The 17912-nt window shown below is 43.7% G+C and overlaps 1 protein-coding gene across 2 annotated transcripts in view; it reads right to left on the bottom strand.

Annotated features, from left to right (window-relative positions):
* Positions 1–14633, bottom strand: part of NT5DC3 (5'-nucleotidase domain containing 3) — a 32107-nt gene extending 17474 nt beyond the window's left edge. For both annotated transcript variants that reach the window (XM_077828494.1, XM_077828484.1), the window contains exons 1-4: positions 14377–14633; positions 3243–3427; positions 1492–1566; positions 932–987 (exon numbers count right to left, since the gene is read on the bottom strand). In XM_077828494.1, coding sequence (XP_077684620.1) covers positions 932–987; positions 1492–1566; positions 3243–3427; positions 14377–14584 — 524 coding nt within the window. In that variant the 5' untranslated portion in view covers positions 14585–14633. The remainder of the gene's footprint in view (positions 1–931; positions 988–1491; positions 1567–3242; positions 3428–14376) is intronic.
* Between the last annotated feature and the right edge of the window lie 3279 nt (positions 14634–17912).

Below are 17912 nucleotides of genomic sequence, written 5' to 3' on the forward strand. Positions count from 1 at the left end.
AAGATAGACTCTGAGGACTTAATGTGTTGCATAGCAGAACACGAGGGTGTGGTTAGAAGGTTTATTGAGAACTTATAAACACACATTGATTTGATATCAACATGATTGCTGCATTAAAACCTTTATATCACACACACCATCTTCTATTTTCTCATATATACGAGAGAGACTACCATAAATAGGAATCACCATAATAAAACATAAGAACTGCCATACTGGGTCAAACCAACAGTCCATCTAGCCCAGCGCCTTCTCCAACAGAGGCCAGTAACAGCATTTCAGGGGGAATGTCCAGGACAGGGCAGTTGGAATGATCCACCCCCGTCTTTCCCTTGCAGCCTCTGGAACAGATTATCTAGTAAGAGTACTATAATAATCTACCTACCAAGTATATTGTTAACTGGCACAAACATACACAGAGGGAAGTTCTGAAGCTGGAATATGACCTAACATCTATAGATTTTTCTTAAAGGGAACATTTGATAGTACATATTCCTAATACAATGTATTTTTCCCTATGCTACTGTAGGTACATAACGTTAACTTTTTCGTTGGAATACCCATATCATAATAGAGAGAGTCTCAAGGAGCATCTCTCCCTCCTCATTTGAGATTGCAGTGTCCCTGCGGCAACAACTCACATAGAAAGCTAACATTGAGTGTATTTTTAGCTGTCTTTTAATGAAATTTAGCAGCTGGGGACAAGGTGCTGAGTCAGCACCATATGACCAGCCAGCTCTTCATAGAGAATCACTTCTTGTTCAGCTAGTAAAGAGCACACCTGTGTCCATGCCTTCCGGTAGATGACTATACAATATACACTGTACTACACTGCTACTGGCCTGACTCTTCAATGTGCTTTAAGAGGAGCATCCAGTGGCTTCAGACACAGGTGTGTGTTTTATATCCAGTAAGCAATAATTCTACCTACCTGTATACTGTTCCCAATTGAATATAGTGAAAAGCATCAATCTTCATCAATAATGCCTTGAACAAAAAACAAAAATTTCAGACAATTTACATTTCATAAAAGCAGTCTTAAAATGGTTATAACGTTTATAACTGTATATATCTGTCACAAGGAGTAAGACTTCCTTGCTCAGATATGGATGAATTTTACAAGAATTTCAATTAGAAATTCTTTGTAAAGAGCAGCAGGGTATTTTGTCAAAGGATTTTATTCAGAGCTTGTAAAAACCACTAGAAACTGTATTATTCAGATGACGTGGGATTACAATCATGAAGAAATAACTTTTCCTAACAATACTGGCATATTTGTGTTTATTCTCTTCAAACTTGATTTGTCATAAAAGCCTTGACGAAACCGTTCTTTAAAACAATTCAAGCTGTCTCAAACATAAGGAAGAAAAGAACAAAGGGCCTACATGTCAGCACAAGGTAAAACCTTTGATGAAGTTTATAAAATGCAATATTTATTTTCATAACCTATGTATTCAGCACCACGTAACTCACCACATCATTTATACCTACCCGATGTACATCATAATGAAGTCCTCTTATTGCAAAATTGGGATCATAATCATACTTCCTTATTTCTGCAGGATACTAAGAATAAAAAGTCAGGGTTAATTTAAACTGTTTATACACCCCAAGAAATTTTTTCCAATTCTAAAAAGCTTAACTTCCCACATGTCACTTTTAGCTTTCACTGAAGTATGCCCTTCAATATGCTGGTGATGTACACATGAAAGTATCTAAAACTCGGATACAAGAATGGGAAGAACACCTGGAGGTGAAAAAAAAAAAAATCTATGATTCAAATTTTCAAATGTGAGGGACTAAAGTTAGAAAAAGTGGCCCATTTGCACAGCGGATGAGCACATCCAGCACCCATTAGCTTCTGTGACATTTCTAAGTATTCATCACCTCTGAAAATTGGGCTAAACAAATACTTTTAGACACCTGTGATCAAAAGTTTTGGCCCAAATTTTCAAACCCTTTCTAAAATTAAAAAATGTGGGCTCTCTTATTGCCCTTAGCATGAAAGCTTCACATCCAGTTCATTATGCAGCAACAGACCAATACATCAGAAACGAAAGTCTGACTTGAAGCATTAGAGCTAAAGACACTCAGACAAGTGGCCTGATTCCAAGGTTTAAACCCTCGTGAAATCTTATCTGGATCATTAATTTAGATTGGATTTGATTTTATATACATAAAATCAAAACTTTAGTAAAGTTGATTATTCCAGGGATAATATCTATTTATTTGATGTTTATTTTTAAATATATTTCCAGATTCCACGCTGCGTACATCAGGATTTTCAATTTTTATTTATACTAACCAGATTACATTTTAGTGACAAAAATGAGCCATCTTTTAAATTGACTGAGATAGGAGGATATGGCCTCTGTCACTTAAAAGCTTCACTTGCTGGATAGTTTTGATGCTACAGTACATAAAGGTCAATAAAAATGCAGCTAGAGAGAGACTGGAGTTAGAGAGTTGTTTTCCCTTGGGTTGAAAAAATATATTCCTATGGGAAACTAGATCTCTCAACAGGTGGCTTCAAGTATTACATCATATTGTAAGCGACTTCTGGTACCCATAGGGGACTAGTTTCTAATTTCAAGCTACTACTACAAGCATGCAACCCCACTGCTACTGCAATGGGTCAGTTTCTATTATAAAAAACAACATCTATACAATTTGCTAACTTATGCTGCAGAAGTTTCCACCAAAACGTTGCAGAATTTTACAGCCTCTAAGTTTTGTGTGTTTATAGTACCTATGAAGTTTTAAACTTAGTTTGTTAATCCAGAAATATTTATAGACATTTATGTATAACTGTTAACCTCTGGACTGAAATACAGGAATGGAAACGCCCAATGCTACAATGTCCATTCAGTCTAGATTAGGGTATGTAAAACATTCCAAATGGACACTAATAATAATTGCATAACAGCGCATTAAGTGAATTCTGCTTAAAGTACAGCCAACTAAGTATCCTCATATCTGCAAGAGGTCCCTGCTAACTGACTGACAGATAGAAGAATGGAGTCTTCCTTCCAGTTCCTGGACTGTCTGCATTCTGCACATTACTACAGCTGAGAGTGAACCAGGAACTTTGTGGTCTGTAAGTAGCTGCTGCACAAGATGTACCAAAAAGAGAGCCAACTGGGGACCAAGCCATTAGGAAACATACAAAGCTTCTCTCAACTAGAAGTTGCTCATAGCATTCCTACGAATAAAAGTGCATACTGTTATTTCATTCATCTTACCCGATGCTCATTAATGAGAAGATCCCGGGCAGCATTGTAGATCAAAGTGTGTAGACGTTTGGAATAAAAGACCAATGTGTAGTCATAATCAAAGCCATAGATTTCAATATCTGATAGACTCATTTCATTGTTGGTAAAAACAGCATCTGGATTCAGCAAATTACTCATAATTGAAGGAACCAAGTCTGAAGAAAATAAAAAAAAATTGGAGTTAGTATTCCAGCCTTATACGAAGCATAAAACCAAACCCCATACATATTATATTTTAAATTTGATATTTATCATTAGATATTTGTAATGACAGGGTTACTGGTCCAGTAGATAGGGGGAAAGCAGTAGATGTGATATATCTTGATTTTAGTAAGGCTTTTGACACTGTCACACCTGACAGTCTCATAAGCAAACTAGGGAAATGCAGTATAGATGAAGTTACTATTAAGTGGGTGCACAATTGTTTGAAAGATCATATTCAAAAACTCGTTATCCATGATTCGCTATCTAACTGGGAGGGCAGATCTAGCGGAGTCCTGCAGGGGTCAGTTCTGGGTCTGGTACTATTCAATATTTTTCATTAATGATTTGAATAATGGAGTGGAGAGTATGCTTATAAAATTTGCACCAAGCTAGGGAGTGTTACAACACTCTAGAGAACAGGATTAAAATTCAAAATGACCCTGACAAAATGGAGAATTGGTCTGAATTCAGCAAGATTAATTTCAATAAAGATAAGTGCAAAATATTTCACTTAAGAAAAATACCAAATGCACAACTGCAAAATGGGGAATAACTGGCTAGGTTCAGTACTGCTGAAAAGGATCTGGGGGGTTATAGTGGATCACAAATTGAATAAGAGTCAGCATTATGACAGAGTTGTGCAAAAAAGCAAATAACGTTCTGGGGTATAATAACAAGTGTCATATGTAAAACAAGGGAGGTAATTGTCCTGCTCTACTCAGCACGGACAAGGCCTCAGCTGGAGTACTATCTCCAGTTCTAAGTGACACACTTTAGGAAAGATGTGGACAAACTAGAGAGTCCAGAGGAGAGCAACAAAAAATGACAAAAGGTTTAGATTAACTGATCTATGAGGAAAAGTTAAAAAAACCTGGGAACATTTAGTCTTGAGAAAAGACAACTGAGAGGTGACCTGATAACAGTCTTCAAATGTGTGAAGGGCTGTTATAATGAGGATTGTTCTCCGTGTCCACTGGTGGTAGGACAAAAAGCAATGGACTTAATATGCAGTAAGGGAAATTTAGGTTAGATATTAGGGGCTGAGGGGGGAAACTTTCTAACTACAAAAGTTAAGCACAAGAACATAAGAAAGGCCATACTGGGTCAGACCAAAGGTCCATCCAGCCCAGTATCCTGTCTGCCAACAGTGGCCAATGCCAAATGCCCCAGAGGGAGTGAACCTAACAGGTAATGACCTAGTGATCTCTCTCCTGCCACCATCTCCACTCTCTGACAAACAGAGGCTAGGGACACCATTTCTTACCCATCCTGGCAAATAGCCATTAATGGACTTAACCTCCATGAATTTATCCAGTTCTCTTTTAAACCCTGTTAGAGTCCTAGCCTTCACAACCTCCTCAGGCAAGGAGTTCCACAGGTTGACTGTGCGCTAAGTGAAGAAGAACTTCCTTTTATTTGTTTTAAACATGTTTCCCATTAATTTCATTTGGTGGCCTCTAATTCTTATATTATGGGAACAAGTAAATAACTTTTCCTTATTCACTTTCTCCACACCACTCATGATTTTATATACCTCTATCATATCCCCCCTTAGTCTCCTCTTTTCCAAGCACCGGAATAGGCTTCCAAGGGAGGTTGTGGAATCCCTATGATTGGAGGTTTTTAAGAACAGGTTAGGCAAATCCCTGTCAGGTATGGTCAAGGTTTATTTGGTCCTGCCTCAGCACAAGGGGATGGACTTGATGACTTCTCAAGGTCTCTTCCAGCCCTATATTTCTAGGATTCTACAAATATAAGTAAGTGTTGATGGAAGCTATTAAGCCATTTCACTTTAATATGCAGACTTTAATATGGCGGAACAATGATACTCAATAGGACACAGTAATACGATACAAAATATACAGGGAATGACACAGCAAGTCACTCTGGTGCGGGAGTGGCAATATTTGTGAAAGAAAGTAGCAAGTCAAATATAGTAAAAAGTCTTAAATGAATTAAACTGTAGCATAGAATCTCTATGGAAAGAAATTCCATGCTACAATAATAGAAGTACAGCAGTAGGAATATACTACCAATCACTTGACCAGCATTGAGACAATGCTTGCGAAATCACTCAGGGAGACCAGAGAGGCTACAAAAACAGAAAACCCAGGAATAACAGGGGATTTCAACTATTTCCATATTGACTGGGTATATGTCACTTTAGGATGGGATGCAATAATAAAATTTCTAGACATCATTAATGACTGCTTCTTGAAGCAGCTACTCCTGGAACCCAAAAGGGGAGAGGCCAGTCTTGATTTTGTCCTCATGGGAACACAGGATCTGGTCCAAGAGGTGAATATAACAGAACCGCTTGGTAATACCAACCATAATGTAATTAAATTTAACATCCTCATGGGGGGGAAATACCAACGAAACCTACCATAGTAGCTTTTAACTTAAAAAAAAAAAAAAAAAAAAAGAGAGAGAGAGAGAGAGAGAAACACACAAAAATAAGAAAGCTAGTTAAACAAAGATTAAAAGGAACAGTCACAAGAGTAAAATGCCTGCAAGCTGCATGGAAACTATTTTAAAACACCATAACAGAGGCTCAAATGTATACTCCAATTTTTATTTTTTATTTTTTAAAGTAAGGACCAAAAAAATGCCCCCATTGCTAAATATTGGAATAAAAGAGGCGGTTAGAGGCAAAAAGGCATCCTTTAAAAACTGCAAGTAAAAATCCCACTGAGGAAAATAGAAAGGAGCATAAACTCTGGGAAATCAAATAGAATCAGGCAGGCCAACAAAGAATTTGAAAAGCAACAAGAAAAAGACATACAAACTAATAGCAAAAAAAATGTAAGCACATCAGAAGCAGAAAACCTGCCAAACAATCAGCAGGGCCACTAGTCGATCAAGGTACTAAAGGAGCACTCAAGGAAGACAGGAACACTGCAGAGAAGCTCAGTGAATTCTTTGCATTGGTCTTCACTGCAGAGGATATTAGGGAGATTCCCACATCTGAGCCATTCTTTTTAGGTGACAAATCTGAGGAACTGGCCCAGATAGAGGTATCTATAGAAGCAGCTTTGGAACAAAAATAATAAATTAAAGTCATCAGGACCACATGGTATTCACCCAAGAGTTCTGAAGGAACTCAATTATGAAATTACAGAACTGTTAACTGTGGTGCATAACCTGTCGCTTAACTCAGATTCTGCACCAGATGACTGGGGGATAGCTAATGTAAGGCTGATTTTTTAAGAGGTTCTAGAGGTGATTCTGGCATTTCCAGGCCAGTAAATCTAACTTCAGTACCAAGCAAATTGGTTGAAACTATAGTAGTGAACAGAATTATCAGACAAATATATGAATGTGATATGTTGGAGAAGAGTCAAAACAGCTTTTGTAAACGGAAACCATGTCTCACCTATCTATTAGAATTCTTGAGGGGGTCAAGAAACATGTGGGCAAGGGTGATTCATTGGATATAGTGTACTTGGACTTTCAGAAAGCCTTTGACAAGGTTCCACACCAAAGGCTCTTAAAGCAAAGTAAGCAGTCATGGAATAACAGGGAAGGTCCTCTCATGGATCAGTAACTGGTTAAAAAATACAAAAACAGAAGGTAGAAATAAACGGTCCAGTTTTCACAACAGAAAGAGATAAATATGGGGGGTCCACGAAGATCCGTACTGGATTATGTGCTGTACAACATATTCATAGGTGATCTGGAAAAAGGGGTAAATAGTGAAGTGGCAAAGTTTGCAAACAATACAAAATTACTCAAAACAGTTAAGTCCAAAGCTGACTGTAAAGAGTTACAAAGATCTCACAAAACTGGGTGACTGGGCAACAAAATGACAGATGAAATTCAATGTTTATAAGTGCAAAGTAATACACATTGTATATATTGTTGGATTATTTTTTCCAAAGTGTTAGGGTCTTAAAGCTTTTTTTTTTTTTTTTTTGGGGGGGGGGGGGAGGGAGTCATCAGGGATGGTTCTCTGAAAACATCTATTCAATGTGTAGTGGTCATCAAAAAAGTTAAAGTTAGGAACAATTAGGAAAGGGTTAGATAATAGACAGAAAATAGCTATCATAATGCCATTATATAAATCCATGGTACATCCATACCTTGAATACTGTGTGCAGTTCCGATCACCCCCTCTCAAAAAGAGATATATTAGAATTGGAAAAGGTACAGAAAAAGTCAACAAAAATGATTAAGGGTATGGAACAGCTTCACATGAGGAGAGATTTAAAAGATTGGGATTGATCATCTTAAAAAAAAAAAAGATGACTAAGGAGGGATATGATAGAAGTCTATTAAATCATGAATGGTGCAGAGAAAGTAAATAGGAAAGTGTTATTTACACCTTCCCATAACACAAAATCCAATTAATTTAATAGGTAGCAAGTTTAAAAACAAACATAAGTACCTCTCCAAACAACACACAATCATAGAACTGGAAGGGACCTCGAGAGGTCATCTAGTCCAGTCCCCTGCACTCATGGCAGGACTAAGTATTATCTAGACCAGGAATCACCAACCAGTATAGCAAACAAGTGGTCCATTCTGGAGCCTCTGACAGTCAAATGTAATCTCTGGCCACTAAAAATCCAGCGGCACAGTGAGGCTAAGGCAGGCTCCCTGCCTGCCCTGGCCATGCACTGCTCCCGGAATCTGCCAGCATGTCCCTGTAGCACCTGGGGGAGGTCTCTGCGCGCTGCTCCTGCCTGCAGGTACTGCCCCCGCAGCTCCCATTGGCTGGGAAAGGGGAACTGTGGCCAATGGGAGCTGCGGGGATGATGCCTGCAGGGAGGGTAGTGCATGGAGACCCCCTGCATCCTCCCTTCCCCAGGGGGAGCAAGAACCTGATGGCCGCTTCTGGGAGCGGCGCAGAGCTGGGGCAGGTAGGGAGCATGCCTTAGCCCTGCTGCACTGCTGACTGGGAGCCGCCCACTCTAAGCACCACTCAGCAGGAGCCCACACTCCAACCCCCTGCCCCAGCCCTAAGCCCCCTCCTGCTCTCCAAACTCCATGCCCCAGTTCTGAGCCCCCTCCCAGAGCCTGCACCCCCTCCTGCACTCCAACACTCTGCCCCAGCCCACAGCCCCCTCCTGCACCCAAACTTCCTCCCAGAGCTTGCACCACTCACCCTCTCCTGCACCCCAACCCCTTGCCCCAGCCTCAGCCCAGAGCCCCCCCCACACTCTGAACCCCTCGGCCCCAGCCCAGAGGCCGCACCCCCTCCGACACTCCAACCTCCTGCCCCAGCATGGCGAAAGTGAGCAAGGGTGGAAGAGAGCGAGCGACATGGGGGGGGGGCAGGGGGGATGGAGTGAACAGGGCGGGGTCTCAGGGAAGGGGTGGGGTAGATCCTGGGTTGCGCTTAAGTTCAAAAAGTGATCTGGTGCATAAAAATGTTGGAGAACACTGATCTAGACCATCCCTGACAGGTGTTTGTCTAACCTGCTCTTAAAAATCTCCAGTGATGGAGATTCCAAAACCTCCCTAGGCAATTTATTCCAATGCTTAATCACCCTGACAGGAAGTTTTTCCTAATGTCCAACCTAAACCTCCCTTGCTGCAATTTAAGCCTATTGCATCTTGTCCTATCCTCAGAGGTTGAGGAGGGAGAAAAATTGTTCTCCTTCTTTTAACAACTTTTTATGTACTTGAACCAGTGGAACCCATTGCCAGGGGATGTTGTGAAGGCCAAAAGTATAACTGGGCTCAAAAAAGAATTAGATAAGTTCGTGGAGGATAGGTTCATCAATGGCTATTAGCCAAAATGGTCAGGAACACAACCCCATGCTCTGGGTGTCCCTAAGATTCCAACTGCCAGAAGCTGGGACTGGACAATAGGGGATGGATCACTTGATAATTGCCCTGTCCTACTCATTCCCTCTGAAGCACCTGGTACTGGCCACTGTTGGAAGACAGGATACTGAGCTAGCTGGACCAGTGGTCTGACCCAGTATGACCATTCTTATGTTAAATCTCAACCTGGAAAAAAGAAAAATGCTGTCTATAATTTTATTAAGATGTTTGACTACCCATAATATTAAATACACACACATTTACTCCTGCTACTACTTTTGAAGAAAAAGATTTATTTCAGGATACTTGACAGAAATCCCTGTTTCAGACACAATACGTGCATTTTTGACACCTCTATAAATATGTTTTCACTTTGTTTTGCTTTTACCACCAGTATCCTCTCCTTTTAGTCTGCACTTCTTTCCTCACCATTACTAGTTCTTCTGCTGTACATTAACTGTTTTAAATTTGGTTTCAAGCACATCAGGTATGCATAGAAGCACAAAAGATTCAGCAGAAAAATCATACAGGGTTAATCAAGTGTAGGATAGATAAAGCAACACATGAAATGGCCCACGGTCTGAAATCCATATTGGGCTTCAGAAATGACTGTTTATTTACCCTTTTAACAGTACACTTACATAAGAACAGCCATACTGGGTCAGATCAAAGGTCCATCCAGCCCAATATCCTGTCTTCCGACAGTGGCCAATGCCAGGTGCCCAAGAGGGAATGAACAGAACAGGTAATCATCTAGTGATCCATCCCGTCGCCCATTCCCAGCTTCTGGCAGACGGAGGCTAGGGACACCATCCCTGCCCATCCTGGCTAATAGCCATTGATGGACCCATCCTCCATGAATTTATCTAGTTCTTTTTTGAACCCTGTTATAATCTTGGCCTTCACAACATCGTTTGGCAAGGAGTTCCACAGGTTGACTGTGTGGTATGAAAAAAAATTTCCTTTTGTTTGTTTTAAACCTACTGCCTATTAATTTCATTCGGATGGCCCCTAGTTCTTGTGTTATGAGAAGGAGTAAATAACACTTCCTTATCTACTTTCCCCACGCCCATCAAGATTTTATAGACCTCTATCATATCCCCGCCCCCTTAGTCAACTCTTTTCCAAGCTGAAAAGTCCCAGTCTTATTAATCTCTCCTCATATGGAAGCAATTCCATACCCCTAATCATTTTTGTTACCCTTTTCTGAACCTTTTCCAATACCAATATATCTTTTTTGAGATGGGGTAACCACATCTGCACGCAGTATTCAAGATGTGGGCGTACCATGGATTTAGATAGAGGCAATATTATATTTTCTGTCTTATTATCTATCCCTTTCTTAATGATTTCCAACATTCCATTCGCTTTTTTGACTGCCGCTGTACATTGAGTGGATGTTTTCAGGGAACTATCCACAATGACTCCAAGATCTCTATCTTGAGTGGTAACAGCTAACACTTGCACCATTTAATTCCAACTCAGGAAGGTAAAGGTAACAGATAATTATTCTTCCCAAACAACAATGAAGTAAACATTGATATTGTGCCATTAACCCCCAATTTCCTAGCCCCAGAGTGTGAAAAGACCTCTTTCTCTCAGCAACGGTGCATTCAGCAACGGAGCATTCAACGTGCCACAGTTATTTCTGTTTTTCCTCAGTGTTTTTGCCCAGAGTTCATTTTATAGATATTTCATGGTTGCCTGAAAGCTGTAAACCGAGCTACTATAAACAGGTTTTAGATATTAACTACTTTGTCTGGCTGACATACCTCAAGCCACATACTACTTAGGCCAAAATGACTTAACGTAAGATGACTAATCAGTCCTGACTGAACAATGAAATAAAAACTAAATGTCAGATAGCCTATAACAAACAACCTCAATCCCCAAGTGATCCTGAAAATACTTTTCCTCTGCCTCTATATTCCCATCTAAGTTTTACAGACCTCATTCCCCTAACGTAGGCCAGACCTCCTCAGCAGCACTGTCAGACAATGCCTCTAAAAATATTTTTGGGCGGAATTTGCAACCAACCTGGATAAGGAATGCCAAAAGAGCAGGAAAAAAAGATCCAGACAGTATGCAGCACGTATGTTTGCATGACCTCTACGTTTCCCCACCCAAAAAAACTCTGTATTATCCTTTGAACTATCTCATATATGGCAAAAGTGCCTGCAATGATACATTTGTGGGTGTGATTTTAGCACTTCTGAAAGATGGGAGACTGAAGTGTTATCCAGAATGATTATGCCATGGGTAGCACAGGGCAAGCTTCCTCACAGCTTTCTCTCAATATGCCTGGACCCTGATACCGAGGAACAAACTCAACTTCAGTTGTCAGACCCCATTCAGTCCTTGGCTTATCCAGTGAAGCTGCAGACGTGTGCACCTTGGTAATGCTCTACCTCCCCCGCCCTCTTCCACCCCCCCAATGATAATGAGGGCAGAGGGAAATGGACTGAGCCCACCAAAATAATTTCACACAGGCCAAACAGCCGTCCGATAGTAACAACTTTCAGTCACTACCAACATTTTATAATCGTAAGACACTTCAAAGAGCATGCTTTTCTGTAATGATAATATACCTGGGTCATTGAGGTTACTGGACCTTCAAATTCTCAACTAGCAACTTAGCCAGGCTGTTAAATAATAAAAATACTTAGCTTTTATATAGGGCTTTTCATCAGTAGATCTCAAAGAGCTTCACAATCTTTAATGCATTTCCCTACCTGACACAGGCGTGCTGAGGAACAGTATTATCCCCATTTTACAGATGGGGAACTGAGGCACAGAGAGGCTAAGGGTAGGCCTACAGTGCAATAAAAAACCCACAGCAAAGCCGTGACTAGCCTGGGTCAGGTGACTCAAGCTTGCAGAGTATAAAACTGCAGTGTAGGTGTTCCGGCTCAGGCTGGGGCTCGGAGACTTCATATGGGGTCAGAGCCAAGGCCCAAACATCTACACTGCAATTTTATAGCCCTGCAACCTGAGCCCTAAAAGCCCAACTCAGCTGACTCTGGCTCAGAGAGCCTTACCCTCAGTCTCCCCTTGCAGCAAGCAGCAGCTCTGCAGTACCCAGCTGTTGCTCCTGAATACTTGTTACCAAAGGCAGCAAGATGCACCGCCTTAATGTTTGCGCTGGTGCTGCCAGCAGGGATCGGCGCCCTGCACTGCACAGCCTCCTTGGATGCTCTGGGCAGCACCTCTGGAGACATGTGGGACTAGCGTGTGCAATGTCTGAGGCAGCTCTTGTCAGTGGAGCTAGCTGTAGCATTCAGTCACTGGTGCGCTCCCTTGGGCAGCTCCCCTACAGCCAGGGCACAGTGAGCCTGGGACTCCACCAGCAGCCAGTGAGTTCCAGACCCACCTTCCCTGGGGCAGGCTTTCACTGAAGGCAGTGGAAGGCAGGGACAGAGAGACAGGTTGGTGCTCAGATGTGTTTATGTGCGTATTTACTTGTTTTTCCAACAGCTAATTAAGTATTTTAGGGGAAATCGTCAGAGCAAAAGTTGGTGGCCACACTCTAGGGCCATCAAAAATTTTGTTGTGAGAACCCCTGCTCTTAGTGACTGACCCAACAAAGCCTTGTTCTCCCATTTTCAGAAAACTGCCTGAAGTTACTCCGCACAAGCCTACTTATCAGCTTTTGATTCCTTCCTTCAGTACCTCAGAGTTATTTACCAGAAGTGGGGACATTCCTCTGCAGCAGTCTTGGGGTTAAATAGTAATTAATTAATTGGACTTGTAGCCAAAATAGAACCAACTAAAAGGTCACTTCACTTTACACTTTTGGAACATGACCCCTTTGCAAAAGGAGCCTCAAACAAAAAGATCACATACACACATTAAATTAACTCCTTGCTTTTCTTATTTGTTTAATTTGAAAAAGTTCTGAGCTACACCATAGTAAAACATTTTCTTTCAAAATAGTTTTAAATATTTAAAGTTAATAGCTTCTAGTTTAAAGTTTTAATTAGAATGGTTCACTGTTACTTCCGTATTTGTGGTCTGAAAAATATGGATGCTGCCCCAATCATATGATTCCAACATTTGTTGATAGTTCAAGTCTTCAGACACTCTTATCAGTTTTAATGTAGTCTCTTATCTCTGATACGAGTGAAGTCATCCATAATTTAACAGATGATTGTGAAAAGAGGTTACTGCAGTTTTCATGAAGACAAAGAACCACATAAATCATAGTCGTACTAAAAATACTGTATTTGAAGAGCTGCATAACAGACTTCAGTCACCTCACCATGCAGATTCATATTTTAGCCATCTGCAACTAGTTACAATCACCATGGTGTAAGGCCCCATTTGGCAACTACAAAGACACAAAAAGCAGCTTCACCAAATTGATAAAAACAAAATGCATTTTTAATAGGTATGCTTGATAGAAAAGCTCAATGTGGACTTAGTTTACCTTCAATTTGCCACCTAAACCCACGATCTTGTGGAAACTTTATTTTCCTTCTGTCTTATACAGCAAACATAATACCACCTAGCGCTGGTATCTCTAGGAAGGATAAAGCACAAATTTTATTTTGAGTGACATGTTTTGGCCTTTAACTGACTCATTCTATTTCCCGTTGTGGAAGCATCCACTTCACAATTGGCAGCCCTAAAGCAACTCCCGAAGCAGCTAGCTTTATGAGATAAGGCTGCGCTACCACTGACCCAGGCTCCCTGCAACCACAAGTCCAAATCCTAGCAGGGGGCAGGTCAGGCCTTTCCTTCACTCTTTCCAGGTTGGCACCAAGCTCCAGACAGTTTGCTGAATGGGGAGGTTTGGGGGAAGCTTTTGTTTAAGGACTCAAGGTCCTCCCTGCTCCCCAAGGGCATTCGTGGTGGTGGGGTGCACTACCTAGGTTAGTGAAGCCCCCCGTCTGGCTACCGCTGTGCACTCCAGAGCCTGGGATGTACTTTGGCAAGAGGCTATAACTGAAGGGCACCTGAATCACCCAGAGCCGCCTGGCCCGTCGGCAGGGCAGCGGGGGGGGGGGGCAGAGCGGTGCCCTGCGGCAGCTGCTGCCCACGTGCCCGAGAAGGGGGGGTGCCCCCTGGCCCCAGCATGACACTGATGCTGGCGGAAGCCCCGCTCCCGGGGGCTCTGCGCGGGACTCACCCTTGGTCACTCCCTTGGCCTCCTTGTAGCGCGTCCACAGGTAGCTCTTCATGTCCCGGGTGGGCGCAGGGGGCGGCGGCGGCTGCTGCTGGGGGGCCGCCGTGCAGTGGGGGCTCGCTCTGAAGGCGCCGCAGCCGCAGAGCCCGGCGGCAGCGCGACCCGCACCCCGCATCCGCCTTGCGCCCAGCAGGGAACGCGCCGCCGCCATGGCCGGTGCTGCCGCGCTGCGAGCGACTCCTCGGCGCTGCCGCCGGAGCTCGCCGCCACCAGCCTCTCGCCCCGCTGCAGCCGCGGCCCGCTGAAGTCACTTCCTCGGGCCCCGCCCTTCCCGCGCCGACTCTCACGGGGGCCGGGCTCAGCGGGCGGGAGGGCTGGCCGCTGCTGGTGCAGCCCTGCCCCAGGAGATGCACGTGTCGCGCCGCCAGCGACTGGGGGGAAGTGGGACGGGCCAAGGGCGCGGGGAGCGAGGGAAGGCTGCTGCCGAAGAGGGCTGGCGTTGCTGCTGTCTTCGCTTAGGTTGGCACTTGATCCACAAGTGGTTTGGCTTCAGGTCTCTCCAAGCCCTTCAGGAGAGTTGGGTAAAGGCAATCCCCGGGCAGCCCCGTCCCGTGCAATGGGCCAGACTCCAGAGACAAGCAGGGCGGTCCCAAAACTAGCTGAGCAAAGAGAATGCTTTGCATAACCAGAAGCCAGGGATGTGTAGTGGTAGATGTCCTCAAGCAGTGCTTCACAACCTGGCGGTCACGACGATCTTAAACGGAAGCTCCAAGCCCCAGAGGGTTGTGGGAGCCCGGAGCTTAAGGTAGAGGTTTGCCAATGTTTTCTTTGGGGATCGCGATTTTTTTTTTTTTTTAAGTCCAACGGTGTACCAGCACAAAAAGGTTGAGAAACACCATCCTAAGGTGTCAGGCCTGCACCTGTTTTTCTTCAGGTCAGGCATAGACCAGCCCACTCCCATTTGGTTACCTTGGTCTGGAAGCCCAGACTCAAAAATCCAGCTGCACACAGTGGAGCTCAGAGGCTGTTTCTATAAAAGAACGCACACGGTGTAGTTGTAGCTGTGTCCATCGAAGGATACTAGAGAGACAAGGTGGGTGAGGTAATAGCTTTTATTAGACCAACATCTGTTGGTGAGAAAGACAAGTTTTGAGCTATGCAGAGCTCTTCTTCAGGACTTTCTGACCCGTGTGGCCCAAAAGCTTGTCTCTCTCACCAACAGAAGTTGGTCCAATAAAAGACACTACCTCACCCATCTTATCTCTCTATATAAAAGAATATCAGGGTAGGATATGGGTACAGACCAATGAGCTGAAAGGGGATGGGAGACTTAAGGGAATTCAGCAGCTACAGTAAAATAACCCTGGACTAATTCCTTCCCCCACCTCCAGAGGGGCACAAAACCTAATCCCACTAGTGGTGCACATAAAACTGAGATGTGCTAGCCAGTTGCTGTAGCAACTCCGGGGCTGCTCAATCTGGATCTCTCGTGTGGTGGAGTATGTTGCTTCTCGGCTACTCAGCATTCCCCTTCCATCAGGACATACACAAGTATAAGTGCACACCATTCAGGCCCAGTCTAGCAGTGCCAATCACACGTCCTGTTTCCCATGTTCACATACAGCTACATCTAGGGAAACACAGTCCTTCCTTTCCAACAAGGCCCCCATGCCCACATTCCTGCCAAGATGGCACTCTCACATACACCCCCGACTTCTCCTAACTGTCCTGGAATCCTCCCACATCTTGCCCCTCTAGGCCATTGATCCTCCAGCACTTGGCTACGTGCACTGAAGTACTATCTGCTAACTTATTACATTACCCCTGCTTTTAAGAGGATGCATCTGTCCATTCCTCCTGCTACTCCCCACCCCACCCCATCCAGCTGAAGCTACTTCAAATACTCTTTAAACCACTTGGGCAGTCTGCTCTGCAGTTCTGAGACTGGAGGCGAGGGTGGCAGGAGTGAGTCTCAGGAATGCTTTCCTGCTGAGCCCTGGCCTGAAACCACCTTGAGTGTTTGCACACCCTCGTTATCCCTATCTTCACTGAGCCAGGGTACCCACTCTAGGCTTTCTGACTCAGAAACATTCCTTGGGGTTGCACGTTGGAATTGCCAGGGCTGTAATAGGGGACCCCCAAGAGTATCTCACCCACTGCTCCTGTGTATGATCAGTGTCCTTGTGCCGTGAATTCACAGAGGGCTTCAGATGGTTGTAATGAACCACAAAAGATTGTCCTCCCAGCTCTGACAACAGCTTATAGAGCACCCCATATAGTTTCCTGATGACTGTAAACAGACGAATAAACTTGACACTGCCCCTTCCTTCTAGCCTGTTCTCACGCCCACACCAACTCTCCAGGCTCAGACATCTGTCTGTGATCTTGAGATCATAGTATTCCTTCTGTCTTTGTGTGACTCTACCCTGGTGCCTCTTAACAGTCTGGCTCACAGAACTCAAGCACCTGGCTACCTGTAGGACATACTCAGATGGATTGCCAAACTCTTCTGATACATCTATCCCAGATATAAGTTCAATTGGCAGGCAGGTCTCCTGCCCAAATGACACCACATAGAATGTATAGCTCCCAGATTGCTGGACACTGCTCCAAAAGAACATCATAATATAGGGGAGTAGCTCATTCCACTCACTTCGATTGTCTTGACCAATTATCCACCTTAGGGTGGAAAGCTGAAATAGCTGCTAGACGTACCTTGATAGAAGTAACAGCCAATCCTTGCTGTTTCCGGTACAATAAGTAATTTAGTATGTGTTGAATTGAAGAATGGGATGATTATACTCCAGAAAAGCACAACCAGATGGAAAAACGTCTCCACTTAGAAAGGTAAGTAGCCCCAGTAGATGGCTTTCTATTATTTAGCAGGATCTCTTGAACATCTTTCAAGCAAGATTGTTCCCTAATATCTAGCCAAGGCGCATTCATTAAATGAAAATATTGCAGACCATGATCTTGGGAGATAAGGTCCAAGTCTAGAAGTGAAACTGGAGGTTTCAATGAAAGCACCAGGAGAGTGGAGAAACAGTGATCTGTATGGAGTGTGACCAACCTGACATGGCCAAGTCATCTCTAGTCACAGGCCATGAGGAGCAGGTCCTTAAAAGGGGAAGGGACCATGTGCTCAGGAGTGCACTCACAAGCTTGTACCTCCCATGAAGCTCCTTCGCCCGGACCGCCTGGCCAGTGGTACGCCATGTTGCATTCCATCATGCCTCGGGAAGACTTACCTTTATTGCACCATCCATCACTGTGCTGTGGGACACTTACCTTGAAGGATCCTGACATGTCCAGTGTCGTGCCTGTCCTGGGAGAGTGAGTATGCGAGTGTGAGTGTGACCCCCCCTGCAACTAGAGATGACTTGGCCACGTCTGGTTGGTCACACTCCACCTCGGCCAATGTCCATGCAGTGTCCATGCATTGGGTGTGTGAGTGCTGCCTAATTAGAGTCCCAGACACTTTGTCTACCTGGGAGCTCTTCTGATCTTCCAGCTGTTTTCTACCAGCCCATTCATCCCAC

The sequence above is a fragment of the Eretmochelys imbricata genome, chromosome 1, assembly GCF_965152235.1.
Source record: "Eretmochelys imbricata isolate rEreImb1 chromosome 1, rEreImb1.hap1, whole genome shotgun sequence".
In the NCBI taxonomy this organism is placed as follows: domain Eukaryota; kingdom Metazoa; phylum Chordata; order Testudines; family Cheloniidae; genus Eretmochelys; species Eretmochelys imbricata.